Source organism: Nicotiana tabacum, chromosome 13 (assembly GCF_000715075.1).
Source record: "Nicotiana tabacum cultivar K326 chromosome 13, ASM71507v2, whole genome shotgun sequence".
NCBI lineage: Eukaryota > Viridiplantae > Streptophyta > Magnoliopsida > Solanales > Solanaceae > Nicotiana > Nicotiana tabacum.
Window position 1 is genome coordinate 123,734,943 of NC_134092.1, and position 25,797 is coordinate 123,760,739.

A 25,797-nucleotide genomic window follows, 5' to 3' on the forward strand; every position below is an offset into this window, starting at 1 on the left:
TGTATATGATTTTTAGCCTTTTTTGTAATGGGGGAAGATATTTAGAGGTGGAAACGTTATGAGTAGTGGTGGCAAAATGGATAAAAAAAAAATAGTTATCCATTCAGATTATTCATTAAAAAATGGGTTGGATAATAAACTTTTTAAAAATGGGTTAAATATGGATAAGATCCATATCATGCTTGAAAAATGGATAACCAATGAGTTTAACTTTTATATTCGCAAAGACTAAAATTGGAGGTTCCTCAAGTTTGGAATACTAGGAATTCTCCCAAAAGTGATTAGATTCAAGAAGCTATGGATAATATGAATATCCATATCCATATTTTATCCGTATTAATTATGAATCGGATCAGATAATTTATCCGTTTTTACATTTTCCGTTTTCGATCCGCCCATACAACTCGACCTGCCCATTTGTCACCCCCTAATTATGAGAACCAGAATCTCTAAACATAAGGAATTCCAGAAGATTAGAAGAAGAGATGGTCATGGATATGAACGCCATAGGCAGGAGGAGAGAAGTAAAGATTTGAATTCTAGAAGAAATACTGAATACAATAACCTCAACGCTATGGGAGGCAGAGACCAGACCATGACAATAAAATGAGCTCGAGATTTGAGTGTCGCTCAAGTTAATTAATATATTTTCAACTTAATTCTCTTTAAAATAGATCATTATTTAATTTAACGCTAACTAGTTAACTAAAGGAAAAACACATATAGAAGAAACGGAGCAGTCAATTACTACGAGAGATAATTACACCTTTCTCAAATTATTTGTTCTTGATCTCTAAAAATAATTATTCCTTCTAACTAATATTTTCTTAAGAGCCGTTTAAAGGAAAAACAAGACAAATAATTTGAGAGAAAGGAAGTAGTATTTCACGCATATCAATTCTCTCGTCCTAATAATTCCTTTTCTTCCCTTTGATTTTGATAATGGGATTGCACTGATTTGAGCAAAGTTCAACTATTTCTAAGTAATAACTCTGCTCATCAGTGCTTTTGAAAAAAATGAAAAAAATCACCGAGTGGAATCGAAGGATTTTTCTACAATTTGAAAGATTTTGAACACCTAATAACATCTAACAGTACTTTCCTGAGTATATTTCAAAAACAACAAACAACAACAACAAAACTAATGCAATGTAATCGCATAAGTAAGGTCTGAGAGAAGTAATGTGCACGGAGTTTCTGATCGACCACAAAAGCAACAAACAAAGTTTAAAAATTATTCAATTCCAGTTGAAAATAAAAACATAAAACCCAACTAAGTTTAAACAGTAATAATAGAAGTTTCCAAGAATCCATAATATTCTATAAAGACTAAAAAACTCAAAACCCTGAACTACATAAAACTAAAGTAAAAACCATAAACAATCAACAAAATTTCCAAAAACCTAATTAAACCCCCTTAATTAAAGCTAAAAACATAAACAAAACCCTAATTAGTAGAATCGTCAATTTCTACTCCTTCATGTGCCCAAGGATGTTCTTTCTTAACCTCTTCCAATTCCGCTTCAGTATAATCAGTCGTGATATTAAATATCTTCCTAACAGCCATATACGACTTATCCTTAATCCTATCCGCAATTGACTGACACAATAAATCCATTAAACCCTTAATATCAAGGTAATTAGCAGCTAATACAAGTTCAAACAGATCGTTGTAACTCTTCCCGTTCACGAAATCCTTGTCGAATTTTTTGATTTCTTCTTCGTTGGACTTCATCTTCTCATCGGCGTGCGTATTTAGGTACTCAGTAATTTTGATTAGGGTTTTGGTATCGACGTTTGGGAGTGGAATGACGGTGTAATCGTCTTCCACCATGTTTTTAATGGTTATGGATTGAACGGCGGCGTTTTCTTCTAACTGAAATTCGTCGCCGTCGGAGGATTTTAAGATCAACATCTTCTTCTGCTCAGATGTTGCTGAGGAGGAAGAGGAGGAGGCGGCCATTGATTTGTTGATGATTTTATAAGGAGAAATAAGGGAGAGGAAGGAAAACCCTAGAGAAAAGTCGAAAGGTAGAATTATGTGTAGAGAAGGGGAAGATGTTGCTATTTATAGGTAACGATTGATGTTGTTTTACGTATTATATTTCCTTGTCCTTTTTAATTTATGAAAAAGATCCTAATCCTAAAAAGAAAAGGACAACTTTTGTTTTCTTTCACACTTCTAGAAACTTCACGTTGGAGAAAACAATCTTTAAAGAAAATATAATAGATAATGGATAATTATTTATCCCGTGATTAATAATAAGTTAATAACGTAATTATTATAATGATGAATAGTGAACGAATTAATTGTAATGTGATAATTAATAATGTAGAGAATGTTGTACATAGATTATTTATATTAAGCGCATTTTCTCTATTTGATTAAATACTAGGTAATTCCCATATCACAAATCTTTCACAAGTTAACATCAGGGACGTACGTATCAAATTTTATAAGCGGTGTCGAAATTTATAAAAGAACGAGAATAATAACTTTAATTATCATATTTTTAAACAAGAAATAGCTTTAATATATTGATTTTGTTGAGTTTTAAGTTAGAAAAAGTCCACTCTCTCAAATATTTACAAAATAATGTGCTAGCCGAGGTTTGAACCTTTGATCTCTTAGAATAAAATCAAACATACAAACAACACATTAAGAGATAATTTTTGTGAAGTGGTGTCATTTTTTCGTATTTATCCGTTTTCTCACAGTATTGATACATAGTATTAAAGGTGCATCCGCCCCTGATAAATATAAGTATTGTTTAATATTGGCAATCAAAATCTACAAAATATAATATTATGCGTAATTTTTTTTCTTATACGGCCGATAATTTCACAGGAAATTGGAGGAAGTTCCTCCAAACTCATTAAGTGGCACATTCACTTTTGTTTACGATTTTATCGATAAGAATATAAGTTAAAGTTATAGTTACTAACAGTGTTTATGAATTGAATCACCCTACTCACATATTACTTTCCCCAAATATCATACCTGCTATGGTCAGTGGACTCATTAGTCGTCGCAATGGGTTAAATTCATTTCAAAAATAAGCAATTTAGCATGAAAAAGGTACATGATGTATTATGGGGAAAGATTATAGGGAAATTGTAAAACAACGCCATTATCACCCAAAAATATTTTATGTCCTTATTCATCAAACCAAAAGCTTAATTAAGTTTATTTTCTCTAATAACTTCACCCACAAATATTTTATCTCCTTATATCATCAAACCGAAAACTAATTAATTTTTGTAATTTTTTTTACGTGTAATTACTTAATAAGTGATTTAATTATAAAATATTTATTACACCCTCGGTGCATAAAACTTAAAACATTTTCAGAAACAACAGTTTCTACTTCTCAGCAGCTACCCAACGGTGCTGCTGTGTCGTATCATTTGAACAAAAACCAAATACCTAGTAGTAGAACAAAATATGACAATCGAACGTTTTTGTTAGTTAAGTTTTTTTTCCTCTGGTTGGGCATGTGAATAAGTTTACAAGTGCCCTTTTTTGAAGGATAGACCATATCTTTGCTATCCCCCCTTGAACTATCTTTTGGATGAAATACAACCCAACAGCTAACCTTCGAAATTATATTTAAAAAAAAGTATAATTAGCATGAAATAATAGGAAAATTATAGGGAGATTATAAAAATTACTCTAGTTAAAAAAAAAAAAATTGATCACCCTGTAAATATTAAATGTCCTTATTCATCAAACCAAAAACTTACTTTAACAAGTTTCTTTTCTCTAACTTCAGAAGTTTTTAGAAGTGTGAGAAAATAAAAAGGTTTTCGGATCTTTTTCATAAACCAAAAAGAAAAGGAAAAAAAAAGGATTCTTTACACAAATAGCCAGCCGAATTCATTATTTACTTTTCATAGTTGGTATACATAGATTATATATACTGATTATACACAAATTACACTTGAACTATACACGTATTATACATCCACAAGTAATATTTAATTTAAATAGATATTTAAGTTAATTCTTCAAAAAAAAAAAACACGTCTATAAATACCACTCCATTTACTCCCTCTCAATATATTTGAGTTTTTTTTCTAGGGTTTTTCTTCCTCTCAATTTCTCCTAAAATCATTCATCAATCAATGGCATCAACAACTGCGCAAAAGAAGATGTTGATCTTAAAATCCTCGAACGGCGACGAATTTGAGATCGAAGAATCTATCGCCGTTCAATCAATAACCATTAAAAACATGGTGGAGGACGATTACACTATAATCCCACTCCCAAACGTCAATACTCAAACCCTAATCAAAATTACTGAATACATGATGAAACACGCCGTTGAGAAGACGGATACGAACGAAGAAGAAATCGAAATTTTCGACAAGGAATTCGTGAACGGGAAGAGTTACAGAGTCCTGTTTGAACTTGTATCGGCTGCTAATTACCTTGACATTAAGGGTTTGCTCGATCTTTTGTGTCAGTCGATAGCTGATAGGATTAAGAACAAGTCGGCGAATGCTGTTAGGAAGATATTTAATATCACGTCCGATTACAGTACTGAAGAGGAAGAGGAAAAGGTTAGAGTTGAAGACGAAATTGATCACTCTACTGATTAGGTTTTGTTTGTATTTTTAGATTTTTATGAGTTTTACCGCTTGTTTGGATGGTTGTTATATATCGTTTCGTAATCTATCATATAATATTGCGTTGTACTATATTGTATTGTTTTGATGTTTACAATATTTGGATAGATTGTATTGTTTGCCGTCGTTATAAAAAGGTAAGGTAAAAGATGAAATAGGATTATTTAATAATAAAAGAGGGCAAGATAAGAGAAAAAAAATAAGAAAACGACGTGACCACATCAAATTGGTTGTTACATAAAGTGACATTTTTTATCGTTATGTAATGACGGATTTAAACGATACGATACAATAAATTTTAAGTAACAAGCGAAATAAATATTTTATTCAAAGTAACAATACGATACAATACAACACGTAGAAACCATCCAAACAAGCTGTTAATTAATTACAGTTTTTGGAAAATTCGTTGATCGTTATCGTGCATGAGTTGAGGTCTTTGATTTTCTTTAATGCGAATTGGTTAATCTTTTGAAATTTATTTGTTGCTTTTGAAAATAATTAGACGGATTAGGACGATAATTAGACATCAATGTGTGATCCACAGGACTGAAGATCCTTGAAAATTATGGTATCAAATCGCAGTAGAAAAAAAATATTAGTTGCTTCTAATATCGAGAGTCAAATTTTGAGAATGATTGTCTTAAACACTATATAATGTTCATAAAACATTTCGACTTGTAGTCAAGGGAGGAGCTAGAATTGTAGTCAAGTACGGGTTTGGCAAAACTCACTAATTTTGGTTCAGATCCAATATTGTTGAAAATTTTACTTTTATCTGCTTCTGCCATTGCTTTGATATTTAGTTTACTTTGTTTCTCGAAAAGCTTATAGCAACGTATATTGTTGGAAGGAGAAAGTAATCGTTCACTACAAAATTCGAGGTATAGAAAATAAATTGCAATCACGAAATATATAATAGGAAGAAAAAGGATTTTGTTACGTAATAAAATGTTTGTAAATTTTGGTATTTTCCCTTGATTTTTCTCTTAAGATTTTTTGTGATTCGAAAGCTGAAGCAGCATGAACCTGTGTGATGACCCAAAAATATCATCTTTAAATTTAATAAGTAATTTTATTTTCTAATACCTTGAAAAGCACTATTTATTATTCCTCGACTTGCGTGCGCAGTTCGTAAAAGTTTCCAAAAAATTTTTATGTGAAAAATGGATTAAAATGTGAAATAAAGCCTTAAAACTCAATTGAGTTGACTTTGGTCAATATTTTGAGCAAACGGACTCGGATCAGTATTTTGATAATTTTGGTAGCTCTGTATCATGATTTGGGACTTGGGCGTATGCCCGGAATTCAATTTGGAGGTCCCTAACTTAAATTATGACCATTTAACGGAAACTAGTACTTTAAAGGCTAAAGATTTCCAAGTTTGACCACGGGGTGATATCGGAGCCGGAATTCGATTCTGGAAATTTGAATAGCTCAGTTATGTCATTTAGGACTTGTGTGCCAAATTTGAAGTCATTCCGGATTCATTTAATATGTTTTGGCACGAGATTTGTAAATTGAAAAGTTTAAAACTTAAAAGTTCGAATCGAGGTGTGAATTATAATTTCAGCGTTGTTTGACATGATATGAGACCCCGAGTAAGTCCGTATTATGTTACGGGACTTATTGGTATATTCGGACGGGGTCCCGAGTACCCCGAGTGTGATTCGGATCGAAATCGGGTCAAATTGTGAACTTAAGCAAATTCTAGAAATTTGTTGCCTCTAATGTAATCGCACCCCGAGTGCGGCCGAATTGCGCAGATGCGGGACTGGGCTGGAATATGACTTATTCCTGTCGCACCTGGGACATTCGCAGGTGCGGCAATTTTGTGCAAAAGCGGATGTCGCAGGTGCGACAGGAATGTCCGCAGATGCGGAACTTCACATGGCAGCCTAGCATCGCAAATGCGAGCCTTGTCTCGCAAATGCGAAACTTTTATCCGCAGATGCGAAAATGACTGGGCAGAGCTCATAAATTTGGAAGTCGTCATTTTTACTCATTTTAGAGTTTTAAGTCTCGGATTTGGGTAATTTCAAAGGAAATTTTCACGACTTTGAAGTGTGTAAGTGTTCTATAACCAAAAGTGATTATATTTTATAAATCCATGTCTATATTCCTCACTTATTTCGGATTTAAATGCAAGAAATTAGAATTTTTGTAAAACTTTTAAAAAATAAAAATTTAAGATATGAAGGTCCATTTGACATCAGAATTTGATAAATTTTGTATGGCTGGACTCGTATCGGAATGGGTGTTCGAATTTCATAAGTTTTTTCGAGATTTGAGACGTGGGTCCCACTGTCGAATATTTTAATAAATTTTGGATTTTTATTCGGAAAATTAGTAAATTAATATGGAATTAATTTCTATGATTCATATTGAGTATATTGAATTGTTTATGAATAGATTTGAAGCTTTTGGAGACAAATTTAAAAGGAAAAGTTGTGGTCAAGTAATTGATTGAAATTGCAAAGCGAGGTAAGTCTCGTGGTTAACCTTGACTTGAAAGAATATGTAACGACCCGGCCGGTCGTTTCGGGAGTTATAGCCCTATTTTTTATATTTCTACTTTTTTTTATGTTATTCAGCTATATTATGTTATATCGGGTAAGTTGGTTCGGGACCGGAGTAGTTTTAGAGTGAATTTAGATACTTAGTCTCTTAAGTAAAAACTTAAGTTGGTTTGAATTCTGAAGGTTTCGTTAGCTTCGTATGGAGATTTTGGACCTAGGAGCGTGTCCGAAATATTATTTAGAGGTCCGTAGAGGAATTAGTCTTGAAATGCCGAAAGTTTAATTTTTGAGAAGTTTGACCGGGGGTTGACTTTTTGATATCGAGGTCGGAATCCGATTCTGAAAATTGAAATACCTCTGTTATGTCATTTATGACATGTGTAAAAAATTTGAGGTCAATCGGACGTGATTTGATAGGTTCCGGAGTCGTTTGTAGAAATTAGAAATTTCAAAGTTCATTAGGCTTGAATTGGGGTGTAATTCATGGTTTTAGCGTTGTTTGAGGTGATTTGAGGGTTCGACTAAATCCGTATGATATTTTAGGACTTGTTGGTATATTTGGTAGATGTCCCGAGGGGCTCGGGTGAGTTTCGGATGGTTAACGGGTTGGATTATGGACTTGGAACCCTGCTGAAATTTTTCTAATGCACCATCTGGTTTTCTTCATCGCGTTCGCGAGTGGAACCTCGCGTTCGTGAAGAGGAACTGAGAGGCTGGCAATATTTGCTCTTCGCGTTCGCGAAGAGAAGAACGCGTTTGCGAAGGGTGGACTGGGTGTGCATCACGAACGCGAGAGGTGTTACGCATTCGCGAAGAAGAGAGGAAGCAACCGAGGACCCCAGGCAATTGGTCTACGCGTTCGCGTAGGAGGTGTCGCGTTCGTGTAGTGAGGGGGAATGAAGCATCGCGTTCGCGATGGGTTGGATGCGTTCGCGTAGAAGGCATTGAGGCAGAGGCATTTTGTGCTTCGCGAACGCGAGGGTGATGTCGCGTTCGAGAAGGAGGAATTTGGACAGGAGCTATTTTGTGCTTCGCGAACGCGAGGCACTGACCGCGTTCGCGAAGAAGGAAAGTCTGGGCAGTGAATTTAAGTTCTGAAAATGGGACTTCGTCCCATTTTCAGTTTTTGATGATTTGGAGCTCGGATTGAGATGATTTTTGGGTGATTTTTAGAGAAAACAACGGGGTAAGTGTTCTTAATTCAATATTGGTTAAATTACCCGAATCCATGGTTGTTTTTATCATTTAATTGGTGAATTGAGTTGGAAAAATTTTAAAACCCTCTTGGTTTAAATTGAAGATTTGAGGGTCGAGTTGGGGTCGGATTTTGATAAAATTGGTATGGTTAGACTCGTGATTGAATGGGCTTCCGAATTTTATAACTTTTGTCGAGTTTCAAGACGTGGGGCCTACAGGCGATTTTTGAGCTAATTTTTGGATTATTATGGAAAATCATTATTTTCTTATGGAATTAATTCTAATGAATTTTATTGACTGAAACGAATTATTTATGACCAGATTCGAGGCGTTTGGAGACCAATTCACGTGGAAAGGACATTGCAGAATAAGAATTTCACGGCTTGAAGTAAGTAACGATTGTAAATCTAGTCCTGAGGGTACGAAACCCCGAATTTTGTATCATTTTACTATTTTTAGTGACGCACATGCTAGGTGACGGGCGTGTGGGCGTGCGCTATTGGGGATTGTGACTTGGTTCATCCCGTAGCAACTGTAAAGTTGCATACCTTGTTGAAACTATATGATACTTATATGTTGTAGAAAGAGTTTCTGTAAATTGGGCTGAATGCCATATTTGGGCCTTGCGTTAGTGTTGTTTGGACCCTTAGGGGCCTTTTCAAACTAACCTCTCATTGTTTTCGATTGAAAATCTATACTCAGTCATGTTTATACTTGTTTACCACATAACTCAGTTTTATGACTCTATTTTGATGCATATAAATGTTTTGGGCCGAATGCCCTGTTTTACTTAAATGCCCGAGTGGCTTGAGAGGTTTATGATTGAATGAGGCCGAGGGCCTGATTGTGAGGACGAGTGTGGATCAGGGCTGCCCGCCTGCAGCATACTTTATTATTATAGCACATGAGTTGTCCGTGCAGATTATAGCTCTTGGGCTGAAGGAGCCCCTCCAGAGTCTGTACACACCCTCAGTGAGCGCATGTACCTACTGAGTGCGAGTGTCGAGTGCCGAGTGTTGAGTGACTGGGAAGCATGAGTGCTTGTGAGGTATGCCTGAGTGGCAAGAGTGATTGTGAGGTATGCCCGAGTGGCAAGAGTGATTGTGAGGTATGCCCGAGTGGCACGAGTGACTGTGAGGTTTGTCAGAGGGGCTGTATATGAGTGATGTTTTGCCCAAGTTGCTGTTTATGATTTCATCATTTTGCTCACCTTTGCATTTTTCTCTGTCTAAAAACTGTTGAAAAAAAATAACTTTAAATGATTTTTACTGGAACAGGGTTAAACGAGATGTTTTGATTCAAATCTTGATTTTTAAAAGTATGTGGTATTTTACTGAGATTTTTCGATATGAATGTTATATGCTTTATTGCTCGTCACTACAGCTCAGTCTTTATTTATTGTTGTTACTTATTGAGTTGGCGCACTCATGTTAGTCCCTACACCTTGTGTGCAGATTCAGGTGTAGCTGGACACGGTAGCGGTTATTGTGTGTTCTGGTTGCAGATTTTCTTGGAGATAGCAAGGTAGTTGTTTGGCGATTGCAGCCCCTGCTCTTTTGCCTCTTATCTTCCTCTAGTTGTATTTAGCTATTTTCGAGGCTGAGTTAGCCTTGATATTGTTAGACAGATTATAGTAGATGCTCATGACTAGTGACACCCCGATGTCGGGCTTTTCCTTCCGCACTTTCATTTTGATTGGAACTCCTTTACGAAGGTTTTTATGTTAAATAACATTGGAATTATCTTTGAAATGAAAATATCGATTTATTTTGGAAATGAGTCGTCTTGCCTAGTTTGGGTCGTGACAGATTGGTATCAAAGCCTAGGTTACATAGGTCTCACGAGTCATGAGCGGGTTTAGTAGAGTCTTGCGGATCGGTGCGGAGACGTCTATATTTATCTTCGAGAGGCTGCAGAACCTTTAGGAAACTCCACATTCTTGAATTATTGTCGTGCGAATCTGTTGATTCTAGTAACTAAATATTTGTTGTTTCATTCTCTCACAGATGGTGAGGACTCGTGCTACCGGTCAGGAGGGCCAGCCACCAGTACCACCAGGCAGGGCTGCGAGAGGCCGAGGCCGGGTAGCGGCCGTGGTAGGGGCAGAGGTGCAGCTTGTACAGTAGCCGGGGCAGTGCCTGCAGATCCACCGGTTGTCCCAAATCAGGATCACGTTCCAGTTGTTAATGCACCAGCTCGGGCACCACCTGTGCCTATTGTGATTCCAGGCCTTTAGGAGGACCTAGCTCAGATTCTGAAAGCGTGTACTGGCCTTGCTCAGGCGGTCTCTATTTTGACGGCCACAACCACTTCTCAGGCCAGGGGAGGCACTCAGACTCCCGTCGCTCGCACACCCAAGCAGGTTATTCAGGGACTTCAGACACCGGAGGCACCACCAACCCAGCCGGTTGCTGTTGCTCAAGATTATGTGGTTCCTGCTATGCCTGAGGATGATCATCGTAGGTTGGAGAGGTTTGGGAGACTCCAACCACCACCTTCCAGTGGCACAGAGAGAGAGGATGCTTAGGACTTTTTGGACAGGTGTCAGAGGATACTCCGTACTGCTGGTATTCTGGAGACTTGTGGGATCTCATTCACAAACTTTCAGTTTTCTGGGGCTGCACTCAGATGGTGGGAGACTTACGAGAGGCGTAGGCCTATTGGCGCAGCACCCCTTACTTGGGAGCAGTTCTCCGTGGTTTTTTGGAGAATTTCGTGCCTCGATCCCGCAGAGAGGAGCTGCGCAGACAGTTTGAGCGGCTTCGCCAGGGTGATATGTCTGTGACACAGTATGAGATACGGTTCTCTGAATTAGCCCGTCATGCTATCTGGTTGGTTCCCACGGACAGGGAGAGGATCATGAGGTTTATTGATGGTCTCACTTATCAGCTACAGTTGCTCATGACCAGAGAGAGGGTTTCGGGTACTACCTTTGATGAGGTTGTCGACATTGCTCGACAGATTAAGATGGTTCGCGGGCAGTAGAAGGTTGAGAGGGAGGCCAAGAGGACTAGTGGTCAGGGTGGATTTAGCGGTGCTCCTTTTGGGGGTCAGTTCCAGCACGGTAGAGGTCGTCATTTCAGACAGGCTCAGTCAGCTCAGCCATTTCACCGTGGTGCATTATCTGGCCATGGTTCTCATAATTCTCATCAGGGCCACTCATCACTTAGTGCCCTTCCATCTCAGAGTTCGTCCCTTGCTCCGCCTGTTCAGGTCTCTTCCATGCCAGGTTCTTCTACCAGTTATCCCGGTGTTAGGGGTTCCCTTCAGTTTTCGTCGCCAGCACCAGGGAGTTGTTTTGAGTGTGGGGAGCTTGGGCATATGTGGAGGCAGTGTCCTCATCATCATGGAGGTCTATCTCAGCAGAGGATTCAACCTCCGACTACAGCACTAGTTACCTCACCACCCGCCCAATCAGCTCGGGGTGGAGGTTAGTCAGCTAGGGGTCACCCTAGAGGGGGAGGCAGATCAGGGGGTGGTCAAGCCCGTTTTTATGCTCTTCCTGCCAGACCAGATGCTATTGTTTCAGATGCTGTGATTATAGGTATTGTCTCAGTTTGTCAAAGAGATGCCTCAGTATTATTTGACCATGGTTCCACGTATTCATATGTTTCCTTGTATTTCGCCCATTTTCTAGATATGCCATATGAGTCTCGAGTTTCTTCTGTTCATGTATCTACTCATGTGGGCGATACTATTATTGTGGACCGCATATATCATTCATGTGTGGTGACTATTGGGGGTCTGGAGACCCAAGTGGACCTTTTGCTGCTTAGTATGATCGACTTTGATGTGATATTGGGTATGGATTGGTTATCTCCATGTCATGCTGTTCTAGATTGTCACGCTAAGACGGTGATGTTGACTATGCCGGGAATTCCGAGGGTTGAGTGGAGCGGTTCTGTAGATTATGTACCAAGTAGGGTGATTTCATATTTGAAGGCTCAGCGCATGGTTGAGAAGGGTTGCCTATCTTATTTGGCTTTTGTGAGGGATGTTAGCGCAGAGACTCCTGTCATTGATTCTGTTCCGGTGGTACGTGATTTTTTGGATGTGTTTCCTGCAGACCTGCCGGGCATGCCGTCTGACAGGGATATTGACTTTGGTGTTGATTTGGTGTCGATCACTCAGCCCATTTCTATTCCACCGTATCGTATGGCACCGGCGGAGTTGAAGGAATTGAAAGAACAACTTCAAGAACTCCTTGATAAGGGGTTTATTCGGCCTAGTGTATCACCTTGGGGTGCACCGGTTCTATTTGTGAAAAAGAAGGATGGTTCCATGAGAATGTGTATTGATTACAGGCAGTTGAACAAGGTCACAGTCAAGAACAAGTATCCTTTGCCTCGTATTGATGATTTATTCGACCAGCTTTAGGGAGCGAGGGTGTTCTCCAAGATTGATTTGAGGTCCGGTTATCATCAGCTGAAGATTCGGGATTCAGATATTCTTAAGACAGCTTTTAGGACCCGATATGGCCATTATGAGTTCTTGGTGATGTCTTTTGGGCTGACCAATGCCCCAGCAGCGTACACGCATTTGATGAACAGTGTATTCCAGCCCTATTTGGACTCATTCATTATTGTATTCATTGATGACATCCTGGTGTACTCTCGTAGCCAGGAGGAGCACGCTCAGCATTTGAGGATTGTATTACAGAGATTGAGGGAGGAGAAGCTTCATGAAAAGTTCACTAAGTGTGAGTTTTGGCTCAGTTCGGTAGCATTCTTGGGGCACGTGGTGTCCAGTGAGGGTATTCAGGTTGATCCGAAGAAGATAGAGGTAGTGCAGAGTTGGCCCAAACCATCTTCAGCCACAGAGATTAGGAGCTTTCTTGGTTTGGCGGGTTACTATCGTCGCTTTGTGGAGGGATTTTTATCTATTGCATCGCCCTTGACCAAATTTACCCAAAAAGGTGCTCCATTCAGGTGGTCGGATGAATGCGATGAGAGCTTTCAGAAGCTCAAGACTACTTTGATCACAGCTCTAGTGTTAGTTCTTCCATCAGCTTCAGGTTCTTACACCATGTATTGTGATGCCTCGAGGATAGGCATTGGTTGTGTTTTGATGCAGGAGGGTAGGGAGATTGCCTATGCCTCGCGCCAGTTGAAGACCCATGAGAAGAACTATCCTATCCATGATCTTGAGTTAGCAGCCATTGTTCCTGCCTTGAAGATTTGGCGCCATTATTTGAATGGCGTTCATTGTGAGATCTATACTGATCACCGGAGTCTACAGTATCTGTTAAAGCAGAAGGATCTTAATTTGCGTCAACGGAGATGGTTGGAGCTTCTTAAGGACTATGATATCACTATTTTGTACCATCTGGGGAAGGCCAATATAGTGGCCGATGCTTTGAGTCGCCGGGCAGAGAGTTTGGGAAGTTTAGCATATCTTCCAGCAGCAGAGAGACCTTTGGCATTGGATGTTCAGGCCTTAGCAGGCCAGCTTGTCAGATTGGATATTTCGGAGCCTAGTCGGGTATTGGCTTATGTGGTCTCCAGGTCTTCTCTTTATGACTGTATCAGGGAGCGTCAGTATGATGACCCCCACTTGCTCGTTCTTCAGGATAGGGTTCGGAGAGGTGATGCTAGGGATGTGACTATTGGTGATGACGGTGTGTTGAGAATGCAGGGCCGGATATGTGTGCCTAATGTAGATGGGCTTCGAGAGTTGATTCTTGAGAAGGCCCACAGCTCGCGATATTCCATCCATCCGGGTGCCGCGAAGATGTACCAGGATTTGAGGCAGCACTATTGGTGGAGGAAGATGAAGAAGGATATAGTTGGGTTTGTGGCTCGGTGTCTCAACTGTCAGCAGGTTAAGTATGAGCATCAGAAACCGGGTGGTTTGCTTCAGAGATTAGAGATCCCAGAGTGGAAGTGGGAGCGGATCACCATGGACTTTGTAGTTGGGCTCCCACGGACTTCGAGGAAGTTTGATGCTATTTGGGTTATTGTGGATCGGCTGACTAAGTCTGCGCACTTCATTCCAGTTGGTGCTACTTACTCTTCAGAGCGGTTGTCTGAGATTTAATCAAAATATCAAAATATAGAGATTTCTAGTAAAATATCATTTTAATCAAAACTGGACAAATTGTATCCATATACCAAAATACACACAAACAACTGCAGAAGTTAAGCCATTCTAACTAAAATACTAGAAGATGCAATTTTCATTTCATCATTTCATGTCAAGGAGATTTTGGTTGGCCTGTGTTCTTTTGGATAAAGGAAAGTTGTGAGCATGTAACATAGATTATTTTTTACAATAACAACTACTATTATGCCTCTTTCTTAAAAAACACTACTATTACTACTACTCCTCAGTCCCAAACAGGCCGGGGTTTGGCTATATGAGATCTCGCTGACCATGTTTCTCCATTTAAATTCATCTCAGGTCAACACTATACAAAACAAAAAGTATTAAAAGTTCTCTATATTTGCTACTGGCATAAAAATCTGTGGTAGGGATTGTGAGAAGGCACGGGAGAAAATATATTATAGACATTAGATAATAAATACAATACAAGAGGTCCCTATTTATAGCTATACACTAAAAGGAGATATTACTCCTCTTCCAATGTGGGACAAGACTACACTATATATATTAACACTCCCCCTCAAGCCGGTGCATACACATCATATGTACCGAGCTTGTTACACATGTAGCTAATACGAGAACCAGTAAGAGACTTAGTGAAAATATCTACTAGTTGATCATTCGACTTTACAAACTTTGTAACAATATCTCCTGAAAGTATTTTTTTCTCTGACAAAGTGACAGTCGATCTCAATGTGTTTAGTCCTCTCATGGAACACCGGATTTGACGCAATATGAAGAGTAGCTTGGTTATCACACACTAGTTCCATCTTGCTGATTTCTCCGAACTTTAACTCCTTGAGCAACTGCTTGACCCAAACTAACTCACACGTCGCCATAGCCATGGCCCGATATTCGGCTTCGGCGCTAGATCGAGCAACTACATTCTATTTCTTGCTCTTCCACGAGACCAAGTTACCTCCTACTAGAATACAATATCAAGACGTAGAACGTCTATCAAAAGGTGATCCTACCCAATCAGCATCTGTATACCCAACAATCTGCTCGTGGCCTCGATCCTCGAATAGTAATCCTTTGCCTGGAGCTGACTTTATATACCAAAGAATGCGAACAACTGCATCCCAGTGACTATCACAGGGAGAATCCATAAACTGACTTACAACACTCACCGGAAAAGAAATGTCAGGTATAGTCACTGTGAGGTATTTCAATTTGCCAACCAACCTCATATATCTCGTACGGTCTCTAAGAGGCTCCCCCTGTCCAGGTAAAAGCTTAGCATTCGGATCCATAGGAGATCAATAGGTCTGCAACCCATCATTCCAGTCTCCTCAAGAATGACTAAGACATACTTCCGCTATGAAATAACAATAACTGAGCTAGACTGAGCGACCTCAATACTTAGAAAATACTCCAATCTGCCAAGATCCTTAGTCTGGAAGTGTTGAAAGAGATGTTACTTCAGATTAGTAATACCATCCTGATCATTACCAGTAATAACAATATCATCAACATAAACCACTAGATAAATACACAGATTAGGAGAAGAATGTCGATAAAACACAGAGTGATCAGCCTCGCTACGAATCATGCCGAACTCCTGAATAATTGTGTTGAACTTACCAAACCAAGCTCGAGGGAACTGTTTCAAACCATATAGTGACTTGCGCAATCTGCACACACAACCATTAAACTCCCCCTGAGCAACAAAATCAGGTGGTTGCTCCATATAAACTTCTTCCTCAAGATCACCGTGGAGAAAAGCATTCTTAATGTCTAACTGATAAAGAGGCCAATGACATACAGCAGCCATGGACAAAAAGAGACGAACAGATGCTACTTTAGCCACGGGAGAGAAAGTATCACTATAATCAAGCCCAAAAATCTAAGTATATCCTTTTGCAACAAGACGAGTCTTAAGCCGATCAACCTGGCCATCCGGCCCGACTTTGACTGCATAAACTCAACGACAACCAACAGTAGACTTACCTGCACGAAGAGGAACAAGCTCCCAAGTGCCACTCGCATGTAAAACAGACATCTCATCAATCATAGCATGTCGCCATCCTGGATGAGATAGTGCCTCACCTGTAGACTTAGGGATAGAAACAGTGGACAAAAAAGATATAAAAGCATAATGAGATGACGACAGACGATGATAACTTAAACCGACATAGTAGGGATTAGGATTAAGTGTGGATCGTACACCTTTGCGGAGTGCAATTGGTTGACTAAGAGGAGACAAGTCCGCAGTAGATGCAGAATCCGATGCGGGGCGTGAATCACCTGGGCCTGATGCTGGATGTGGACGACGATGATAAGTCAAGAGTGGTGGAGCTGCAGAAGGTTGAACTGGATTATGTGGAGGAACTGGAGCTATAGGTGGTGGAGCTACAACTGGAGCTGTAGGTGGTGGAACTGGAGCTATAGGTGGTGGAGCTACAACTGGAGCTGTAGGTGGTAGAGCTGGAGTGACTGAATCTCCAAAAGATGAAACTGGTAGTACCTCAGAAATATCTAAGTGATGACCTGAACCTGTGAAGTATGATTAGGTTTCAAAGAAGGTAACATTAACGGACATAAGGTACCACTGGAGGTCAGAAGAGTAGCATCAATACCCCTTTTGTGTTCTCGAGAAACCCAAAAATACGCACATAAGAGCACGAGGAGTTAACTTATTTGTTCCTGGAGTAAGGTTATGGACAAAACAAGTGCTTCCAAAGATACGGGGTAGAAGAGAGAACAAAGGTAAGTGGAAAAACATGACAGAGAATGGAACTTGGTTCTGGATAGCTGAAGATGGCATACGATTAATAAGATAGCAAGACGAACAAGATGTTTGATGAATAATCCCATGAGATTTCGTAAACTGCTGAAATGGGGAAGACAAATACTCTCGGGCATTATCACTACGAAATGTGCAAATAGAAACCCCAAAATGATTTTGAATTTCAGCGTGAAAGGTCTGGAAAATAGAAAACAGCTCAGATCGAGTTTTTATAAAAAATATCCAAGTGCATCTGGAATAATCATCAATGAAACTGACAAAGTAGCGGAATCTGTGATGACCCAAAATGTCATCTTTAAATTTAATAATTAATTATGTAATCTAAGAACTATTTACCATTACTCGACTTATGTGTGCAGTCCGTAAAAAAAATTTCCGGAAAGTTTTCCGGTGAAAAATGGATTAAAATGTGAATTAGATGTTTAAAACACAACTGAGTTGACTTTGGTCAATATTTTGAGCAAACGGACTCGGATCAGTGTTTTGACAGTTCCAGTAGGTCCGTATCGTGAATTGGGACTTGGGCCTATGCCCGAAATCAAATTCCGAGGTACCTAGCCCGGGATATGGAATTTTGATGAATAATTTAAAGTTTAAGTTCAAATAGTGACCGGATGTCGAATTATGTGCAAATGACCCCGGAATAGAATTTTGATGATTCCAACAGCTCTGTATGGTGATTTTGGACTTAGGATCGTGATCGGAATTTTAATTGGAAGTCCGTAGTGGAATTAGGCTTAAAATGCCGAAAGTTGAATTTTTGGAAAGTTTGACCGAGGGGTTGACTTTTTGATATCGGGGTCAAAATCCGATTTTGAAAATTTTTATAGCTCTGTTATGTCATTTATGACTTGCGTGAAAAATTTGAGGTCAATTGGACTGGATTTGATAGGTTCCGGTGTTGTTTGTAGAAATTGAAAGTTCAAAGTTCATAGATTTTGATTTGAGGTGCGATTAGTCGTTTTGATGTTGTTTGATGTGGTTTGAAGCCTCGACTAAGTTCGTATTGTAATTTGGGACATGTTGGAATAATTGGTTAAGGTCCCGAAGATCTCGGGTGGAATTCGGAAGGTAAACCGAATGGATTTCGGACAAAGAAGGTTGCTGGAAATTTGCAGAAATTTGGCCAGAAATTTGCAGAAATTTTTGGTGTGTGGAGCCAAATTTGAAAGCTTATATCTCGTAATTCATAAGGAATCAGAAAATTATCAAACCATGAAAGTTGTAGTTGTTTGTCTCTAGTTTTCAGAAAGTTAAACCATTCATTATTTGGACATTTGTACAGAAAGTTATGATAGATTGAATGAAGGCTAGTAGAGCAGTTTCGCCAGAAATTTCTGATGTGTGGAGCCGACTTTGGAAGCTTATATCTCGCAATTCATAAGGAATCAGAACATTTTCAAAACATGAAAGTTGTAGTCGTTGGATTATAGTTTCCAGAAAGTTAAACCATTTATCATTTGGACATTTGTACATAAAGTTATGATCAATTGAAGGAAGGCTGGTAGAGCAGTTTCTGGTGGACTTTTAGTGACGAAAAATAGACTTTTAGTGACGGATTGGCAGAAACTTAAGGACCAAAAAATGGTGATTTCATTCATTTCGTTTAGGATTTTTGGAGCACGGTTCTTGGGCGATATTTTGGGCAATTTTTACAGAAAAATATTGGGGTAAGTATTCCTTATCCTATATTGATTATATTTCATGATTTCATACTCATTTACATCATGAATCCGTGAATTTATGGAAGAAAAATCAAGATTTTTGCAAAATCTTCCAAAAACAAAAATTTAAGATTTGGAGGTCGAGTTGTTATCGGATTTTGGTAAAATTGGTATGGGTGGACTCGTAATTGAATGGGTTATCGAATTTTGTAAGTTTCGCCGGATTCCGAGATGTGGGCCCCATGGGCAAATTTTGAGCTAATTTCGAATTTTAATGAAAATGTAATATTGTCTTATGAAATTGATTACTATAATTTTTGTTGACTGTATCAAATTAATTATCACTAGATACGAGTCGATCGAAGTCGGAAAATTGAGGAAAAAGCATAATACTTGGTTAAATTGGAGCAAGTCGAGGTAAGTGACTTGTCTAACCTTGTGTGGGAGAAATTTTCCCTAGAATTGACATTAATGTGATTATTGAAATATGTTGAAAGTCGTGTACACGAGGTGACGAGTGTGTACACGGGCTAAATGTGAAAGATTATATTTTTAAATTGTGTAGATCATTGTTGCGCATTTATTAAATTATTTTATCTTGTTATATTCTTCATCATTAATCTGTGATATATATTTTAAATTTGTTTGCCTTTTTCCTGCTAATTGTTTTACCTGTTTAATTGAAACTTGGTTTCTTTCATACTGTGCATTATTTGAAGGTTGATTTTCTTTAAATTAAATATTATTAATATAAAGTATTTGACATTTTTAATTTTGATACTGAAGCAACGTATTAAAAATTTGGAATATTATTTTCTTAAATTATTTATTCTTGGATATTTTCGTGAGATTTTGTTTTCGTGGAAAATTGAAATATTGGGCACTTGAGGTACAAATTGTGATATATTGTGATATTGATACGCATGCGGTGGTATAAGGTCTGGGTGTTGAAACGCATGCGGTGATATAAGGGTGGCTTGATACGCGTGGCTAGTAGGGGTGACTACTAGAAGTCATGTGGTGTGATAAGGGTGGCTAAAACGCGGGATGCTATTTCGAAAAAAAAAATATTTTCTTTAAATAAATTGTGAAGGCTCCCGCGGTGATATAAGAAAATGATCTATTGTGAAATTATTTATAATTTGGGACTACGAGGCGGTACCTCGGTAGTGCCCTTGTTAATATTGATTTATGGACATAGTTGCCTTCGATTAATTGTTGTGATTTTCATAAAGTTGAACGAAATTTTGTTTTGATTCCACTAGATATTATTTGTAATTATTTGGTGTCATTAAATTTGACATACTATTTGATTCATTTCCAGTGTCATTTTATTTCACTATATTATTAAACATTTTACCATTCCATTATTATATTCCAGTAGGGCCTCACCTGACCTCGTCACTACTCTACCGAGGTTAGGCTTGGCACTTACTGGGTACCGCTGTGGTGTACTCATACTACGCTTCTGCATATCTTTTTGTGCAGATCCAGGTACATCTTACCAGCCTAGACGTCAGTGAGTTATCTGCGTACGGAGACTTCGAGGTATATCTGCCAGCGTCCGCAGACTCCAGAGTCCCCTTCTATCATTTTATGTTGCTTCCTTATATTTTATTTAGACCTTGATATATAGAGACATTGAGAATAAATTCTTAGAAGCTTGTGATTTATTTCTACCTGGTTTTGGGAGTTGAAATTGTTTGAATTATAGTTTATTTATTTCAGATATTTATTATTATTCCGCATTGTTATGTGAGAATTTAATGTGAATATATTGTGAGAGCGGGTTGCACACTGCAACGGAAATTGATGAAAATGATAATTGGTTATGACAGATAGTTGGCTTCAATTATTATAAATGAGTTACTTGATTTATTTCTATTATTTGTTGTTGTTACTAGTATTGCGTACAGGTTAATGTAAGTGACCCGCCTTAGCCTCGTTACTACTTTGTCGAGGTTAGACTCAGCACTTACCAGTACATGGGGTCGGTTGTACTGATACTATACTCTGCACTTCTTGTGCAGATTTCGAAGTTGATCCCAATGTCGTACCATAGACTTGCTCGGATTTCAGCTACCCAGAGGAGACTTGAGGTATAATTGCACGACGCCCGTAGTTCTAAAGTCCCCGTCTATTTTACTTTAGTTGTGTATTTATATCCAGACAGCTTTATTTTATTTAGACTCTTATTTGTATTATTCTAGAAGCTCTGCACTTGTGACACTAATTCTGGGATGCTATTTAGACACCGTTATTCTTATGCATTATTCACTATATTTCATACCTTATTTTCGTATTTATTTCTTTGTTATTAATAAATTTAAAAATTATTTAGAAATGGTTAATATTATTCTAACGTTTGTTTTCCTAGCAAGTGAAATATTAGGTGCCATCTCGGTCCGAAGGTGGGAATTTTGGTCGTGACAACCTGCTTGTGATATATTCGATATCTAAAAAGTCGAGCAATGCTTCGACACTTTGGATTGATCTCGACAAGAAATGATATCGATGAATGCGTCTCTCCAATTATGTGTGGAGATTTTAGATCATGAAGGATCCTTATGTATAATTGTGGAGAGGACAAACTCATTTGATTGGTTAGTTTAAGTTATCGACCAATCAGATTGAAGCGGCGATATGATCACATATTTTATTTTGGTGACAAGATTATGATTGAACAAATACACTTATATATATGTGATGACCAAAATGTCATCTCTAAATTTAATAATTAATTATGTATTCTAATACCTCAAAAAGCACTATTTATCATTACTCGACTTGCGTGCGCAGTCCGTAAAATTTTTCGAAATGTTTTTATGTGAAAAATGAATTAAAAGGTGAATTAGAGTTTTAAAACTCAACTGAGTTGACTTTGGTCTATATTTTGAGCAAAAGGATTCAGATCAATATTTTGATAGTTTCTGTAGGTCCGTATCATGATTTCGGACTTGGGCGTATGCCAAGAATCAAATTCCGAGGTCCCTAGCCCGAGATATGGAATTTTGATGAAAAATTAAAGGTTTTAAAAGCTTAAGTCAAATAGTGACCGGATATCGAACTATGTGCAAATGACCCCGGAATAGAATTTTGATAATTCCAATAGTTTCGTATGGTAATTTTGGACTTAGGAGCGTGATCAAAATTTTATTTGAAAGTCCGTAATGAAATTAGGCTTGAAATGGCTAAAATAGGAATTTAAAGTTTGGAAGTTTGACCGGAGAATTGACTTTTTTGATATCGGGGTCGGAATCCAGTTCTGAAAATTTTCATAGCTTCGTTATGTCATTTATGACTTGTGTGAAAAATTTGAGGTCAATCGGACTTGATTTGATAGGTTTCGACATCGAAAGTAGAAGTTGGAAATTCTAAGTTTCATTAAGCTTGAGTTGGAGCATGATTCGTGATTTTAGCGTTGTTTGATGTGATTTGAGGTTTCAAATAAGTTCGTATGATGTTTTAGGACTTGTTGGTGTATTTGGTTGAGGTCCCGAGGGCCTCGGGTGAGTTTTAGATGATTAACGGATCAAAAATAGGACTTAAACAGCTGCTGCAAATTTTCTTCTGCTGAGCAATCGAGCCCAGAAGTCAAGGGCCATGATAGAAGGAAAGCTCGAAGGCGAGTGATCAAAGGCCACTGATCGAAGGCTCAGGATAGATGCCATGATCGAGGCCATGATTGAAGGCCCAGGCTCGATGTCGTGATCGAGGCCATGATCGAAGGCTCAGGCTTGATGCCAGGATCGAGGCCATGATCGAAGGACTAGACTCGATGTCATGATCGAAGCCACGATCGAGGCCTAGGTTCGAGGGCCATGATCGAAGTCACAATCGAGGCCCAGTTCCGAAGGCTGCCTAGGCAGATTTATAAAAGAGGGCATTCGTCCCATCCGCCATTTTTAACAAACTCGAGCTTGAGCAGAGGCGATTTTTGATAGATTTTCAAGGAAAGACATTGGGGTAAGTGATTCTAACTCGGATTTGGTCCATATAAACGAATATATCATTATTTTCACCATTTAATTAGTGTATTGAGATGTAAATTTGGAAAAAATTTAGAAATCTCATAAAAATGAATTTTTAAGATTTCGGTGTCAATTCGGAGTCGGATTTGAGTGAAACTGATATGGTTGGACACGTAATTGAATGGGTTGTCGGATTTCGTAAGTTTCGCCGGATTCCGAGAGGTGGGCCCCACAGGCAATTTTTAGCTAATTTCGGATTTTATTGAAAAATATAGTATTTTCTTATGAAATTGATTCCTATAATTTTTGTTGACTGTATCAAATTAATTATGACTAGATACAAGTCGATCGGAGTCGAAAAATCGAGGAAAAGGCATACTATTTAGTTAAATTGGAGCAAGTCGAGGTAAGTGGCTTGTCTAACCTTGTGTGGAGGAAATTTTCCCTAGGATTGGTATTGATGTGATTATTAAAATGTGTTGAAAGTCATGTACACGAGGTGACGAGTGTGTACACGGGCTAAATGTGAAAGATTATATTTTTAAATTGTGTAGATCACTGTTGCGCATTTATTAAATTATTTTATCTTGTTATATTCTTCATCATTGATCTGAAATATATACCTTAAATTTGTTTGACCTTTTTCTGCTAATTATTTTACCTGTTTAGTTGAAACTTGGTTTCTTTTATTCTGTGCATTATTTGAAGGTTGATTTTCTTTAAATTAAATATTATTAATATGAAGTATTTGACATTTTTAAATTTGATATTGAAGCAACGCATTAAAGATTTTGAAATATTATTTTCTTGAATTATTTATTCATGAATATTTTTGTAAGATTTTCGTACTCATTGTGATGGGGCCGTGAGCTCTTTATTATGGAAAAATATTGTTGCTGAATTATTTTGGCAAGTTAAATTATTTGACCACTTGAGATACAAATTGTGATATATTGTGATATTGATACGCATGCGGTGGTATAAGGTCTGGGTATTGAAACGCATGTGGTGAGATAAGGGTGGCTTGATACGCGTGGCTATTAGGGGGAACTACTAGTAGTCATGCGGTGTGATAAGGATGGCTAAAACGCGGGACGCTATTTCGGAAAAAAATATTTTCTTTCAAATAAATTGTGATGGATCCTGCGTTGAGATAAGAAAATGAGATATTGTGAATTTATTTATGACTTGGGACTATGAGGCGGTACCTCGGGAGTTCCCTTGTTGATATTGATTTATGGCCGCAATTGCCTTTGATTATTTGTTGTGATTTTCTTGAAGTTGAAAGAAAATTTTGTTTTGTTTCCACGAGATATTAATTGTCATTATTTAGTGTAATTAAATGTGACATACTACTTGATTCATTTTCATTGTCATTTTATCTTGTTATATTGTTTAAACATTTTACCATGTCATTATTTATTCTCCAGTAGGACCTGACCTGACCTCGTCACTACTCTACCGAAGTTAGGCTTGGCACTTACTGGGTATCGCTGTGGTGTGCTCATACTATGCTTATGCACATCTTTTTATGCATATCCAGGTACATCTTATCAGACCAGGCATCAGTAAACTAACTGTACAAGGAGACTTCGAGGTATATCTGCCAGCGTCCGCAGACTTTGGAGTCTCCTTCTATCTTACTATGTTGTCTTCCTTATTTGTTTTAGACTCTGATGTATAGAGATATGGAGAATAAATTCTTAGAAGCTTGTGACTTATTTTTACCAGGTTTTGGGAATTGAAATTGTTTGAATTGTAGTTTATTTATTTCAGATATTTATTATTATTCAGCATTGATTGGCTTATCTAATCTTAGAGACTAGGTGTCATCATGATATTCTACGGAGGGAATTTGGGTTATTGATTTTTTGATTTGATTTGGCATTGCTACATCATTTAACATGAGGCATGATTCTATTAACTTCTTCATTTGCTTAAGTAGTGTCACACCATTTGATACATGACACAAAATTTGGGTTGTGCTCCTCATTTGAAGTTAAGACAAATGAAATAACCTAAAAAATTGAACATTTAATTAAATTTGAATTTTGGACTTCAATAATTAATTTAATTATATTAACTTACATATTTATTTGAATTGATATTTTTTACACTTAAAACATAGTCCAAATTACTTTATGAATTTAAATCCATAAAATTAAATATATCTCGAATATATTACCAAGGATTAATCACTTTGATATACATTCTTCCAAAAATTAACCTTCTTTCCACTTTCGATCAACTTCTATTCAAAAACAACGCAGCTCTCATGTTAATAGTCGTACTTAGTACACTTTATATTGGAATGGAATTAAGGAATACTAGAATATACGGAAAAGCAACCAAAAAAAATTGCGTACAATGAAGATATTAATTTCAGAATAGATGTTATTTTTGCTTTCTCTTTTTCTTTTTTTTCTTTTCGATAATGGATGGTCATTGCATTTGCATGTCTAAACTAATTATAGTCTGTTTGCCAAACTTTGTTTTGGCCAAAATTACTTTTTTTAGCCAAAAGTATTTTTTTAAAAAAAATTAAGGTGTTTCACCATACTTTTAGAAGGAAATAAGAGTATTTTTTAACAACAAAATAATTTTTTTTTCCAAATGTACTTTTTACTTTTGAGAAAAATACACTTAGAAGCACATTTCAAAAGTTTGGCCAAACACTAATTGTCATTTAAAAGTATTTTTTAAATTAATTAGTCAAATACAAACTGATTCTTACTAAAAGTATTTTTTTTTTAAAACACTTTCCAAAATAAGTTAGATTTTAGACGTTTAGCCAAACAGACTATTAGAATGACCTTCTGAGTGGTTAGCATGGTCGATTAACTACTATAGACGATACAAAATGGAGTAAAATATAATATTTTCATCATGATTTTTTTAAATCTCGAAATAGGAAAGGAAAAAAGTCTCATATGAATATAATCTAAACGTAACGCATATTTCTGATT

The 25,797-nt window shown here is 37.6% G+C and overlaps 2 protein-coding genes across 2 annotated transcripts; one reads left to right on the forward strand and one right to left on the reverse strand.

The window, feature by feature from the left end:
* Window positions 1-1,286: 1,286 nt before the first annotated feature.
* LOC107781710 (SKP1-like protein 12) lies at window positions 1,287-2,032 on the reverse strand. The gene has a single exon (XM_016602449.2). The coding sequence runs from the start codon at window positions 1,961-1,963 to the stop codon at window positions 1,448-1,450; it is 516 nt and encodes a 171-aa protein (XP_016457935.1). The 5' UTR covers window positions 1,964-2,032; the 3' UTR covers window positions 1,287-1,447.
* Window positions 2,033-3,034: 1,002 nt separating this feature from the next.
* On the forward strand, window positions 3,035-4,602 carry LOC107781709 (SKP1-like protein 11). Its single transcript, XM_016602447.2, has 2 exons — window positions 3,035-3,038; window positions 4,082-4,602. Exons 1-2 carry the CDS (start codon window positions 3,035-3,037, stop codon window positions 4,600-4,602), a joined length of 525 nt encoding a protein of 174 aa, XP_016457933.2.
* Window positions 4,603-25,797: the final 21,195 nt, after the last annotated feature.

Excerpts from the sequence above, each read along its gene's own strand:
- LOC107781710 (XM_016602449.2), bottom strand. The coding sequence starts at position 1,963 with ATGGCCGCCTCCTCCTCTTCCTCCTCAGCAACATCTGAGCAGAAGAAG.